This window comes from Pygoscelis adeliae, unplaced genomic scaffold (assembly GCF_000699105.1).
Source record: "Pygoscelis adeliae isolate BGI_AS28 unplaced genomic scaffold, ASM69910v1 Scaffold179, whole genome shotgun sequence".
Classification (NCBI taxonomy): Eukaryota; Metazoa; Chordata; class Aves; order Sphenisciformes; family Spheniscidae; genus Pygoscelis; species Pygoscelis adeliae.
This window is the reverse complement of record NW_008825612.1, coordinates 533,735-536,096: the sequence shown is the minus strand read 5'-3', so window position 1 is coordinate 536,096 and position 2,362 is coordinate 533,735. Positions and strand designations below refer to the sequence as shown.

The following is a 2,362-nucleotide window of genomic DNA, read 5'->3' as shown; positions in this document are numbered from 1 at the left end:
GGGCGGCGGGAGAGGCGACCGCGGGTGAGCTGATCAGAGGAACCTGTCGTCATGTCTGGCAAAGGGCCGGCAATCGGCATCGACTTGGGCACCACGTACTCCTGCGTGGGTGTCTTTCAGCATGGCAAAGTGGAGATCATCGCCAACGACCAGGGCAACCGCACCACGCCCAGCTATGTGGCCTTCACCGATACAGAGCGCCTCATCGGTGACGCTGCCAAGAACCAGGTGGCGATGAACCCTACCAACACCATCTTTGATGCCAAGCGTCTCATCGGCCGCAAGTATGATGACCCCACGGTGCAGTCCGACATGAAGCACTGGCCCTTCCGTGTGGTGAACGAGGGTGGCAAGCCCAAGGTGCAAGTGGAGTACAAGGGTGAGATGAAGACCTTCTTCCCAGAGGAGATCAGCTCCATGGTCCTTACCAAGATGAAGGAGATCGCTGAGGCCTATCTGGGGCGCAAGGTGCAGAATGCTGTCATCACGGTGCCTGCTTACTTCAATGACTCCCAGCGCCAGGCCACCAAAGATGCTGGCACCATCACTGGCCTTAACGTGATGCGTATTATCAACGAGCCCACAGCAGCTGCTATAGCCTATGGCTTGGACAAGAAAGGTACCCGGGCTGGAGAGAAGAACGTGCTCATCTTTGACTTGGGAGGGGGCACTTTCGATGTGTCCATCCTTACCATTGAGGATGGCATCTTTGAGGTGAAGTCCACGGCTGGTGACACCCATCTGGGTGGGGAGGACTTTGACAACCGCATGGTGAACCATTTTGTGGAAGAATTCAAGCGTAAGCACAAGCGCGACATTGCTGGCAACAAGCGAGCGGTGAGGCGACTGCGTACGGCTTGTGAGAGGGCGAAGCGCACTCTCAGCTCTTCCACACAAGCTAGCATTGAGATCGACTCCCTCTACGAGGGCATTGACTTCTACACCTCCATTACTCGTGCCCGCTTCGAGGAGCTCAATGCTGATCTCTTCCGTGGCACCCTGGAGCCAGTGGAGAAGGCTCTGCGCGATGCCAAGCTAGACAAGGGCCAGATCCAGGAGATCGTGCTGGTGGGTGGCTCTACCCGTATCCCCAAGATCCAAAAGCTGCTACAGGACTTCTTCAACGGCAAAGAGCTCAACAAGAGCATCAACCCTGATGAGGCTGTTGCTTATGGCGCTGCCGTGCAAGCAGCTATCCTCATGGGAGACAAGTCTGAGAACGTGCAGGATCTGCTGCTGTTGGATGTCACCCCTCTGTCCTTGGGCATCGAGACAGCTGGTGGAGTGATGACCGCTCTCATCAAGCGCAACACCACCATTCCCACCAAACAAACTCAGACCTTCACCACCTACTCGGACAACCAGAGCAGCGTCCTGGTCCAGGTGTACGAGGGCGAGAGGGCTATGACGAAGGACAACAACTTGCTGGGCAAATTTGACCTTACGGGCATCCCCCCGGCACCCCGCGGAGTCCCCCAGATCGAGGTCACTTTTGACATCGATGCCAATGGCATCCTGAACGTCAGCGCTGTGGACAAGAGCACGGGTAAGGAGAACAAGATCACCATCACCAACGACAAGGGCCGCCTTAGCAAGGATGACATTGACCGTATGGTGCAAGAAGCGGAGAAGTACAAAGCGGAGGATGAAGCTAACCGAGATCGGGTGGCAGCCAAGAACTCCCTCGAGTCCTACACTTACAACATGAAGCAGACGGTGGAGGATGATAAACTGAAGGGAAAGATCAGTGACCAGGACAAGCAGAGAGTGCTCGACAAATGCCGGGAGGTGGTCTCTTGGCTCGATCGCAACCAGATGGCCGAGAAGGAAGAGTACGAGCACAAGCAGAAAGAGCTGGAGAAACTCTGCAACCCGATTGTCACAAAATTGTACCAGGGAGCTGGAGGGGCCGGGGCGGGTGGCTCCGGCGGCCCGACCATCGAAGAAGTAGATTAAAGAGGACTGAAGGTATAGACTGGTTTATGGACAGTCACTCCGTTCTTTGCTTTGTATTTTTTTTTTCTAACGTTTAAGGAAAACGTCCTTGCCGATAACAGAGTTTATTCTGTTGGGTGTGTATAAAGGCAGATCTGTCAGCTTGGTTTTGATAAAAGGGAAGGCACGTCCTGCTTTATAAGGTTAGTAATAGACAAGTTTTGTTAATTCGGATACAGCTGTTTGTACTCTGGATGTTTGTCTCTGTTCAAGTGTCTCTTCTGCAGTCACCGCTCGACTGTTGCAGTTGACAAGTTTCAAGTTATGCATGAAAATCTTGACAGAAGATTAAAAAAAACAAAAAACAAACCGATGCCAAATTCGGCTTCTGGAAATTTTGGTAATAAATAAAACATTTTTAAAGCAT

The 2,362-nt window shown here is 52.8% G+C and overlaps 1 protein-coding gene across 1 annotated transcript; it reads left to right on the top strand.

Moving 5' to 3' along the window:
* Nucleotides 1-6: 6 nt before the first annotated feature.
* On the top strand, nt 7-2,362 carry HSPA2 (heat shock 70kDa protein 2). The gene has a single exon (XM_009332720.1). It carries the CDS (start codon nt 52-54, stop codon nt 1,954-1,956), a length of 1,905 nt encoding a protein of 634 aa, XP_009330995.1. The 5' UTR covers nt 7-51; the 3' UTR covers nt 1,957-2,362.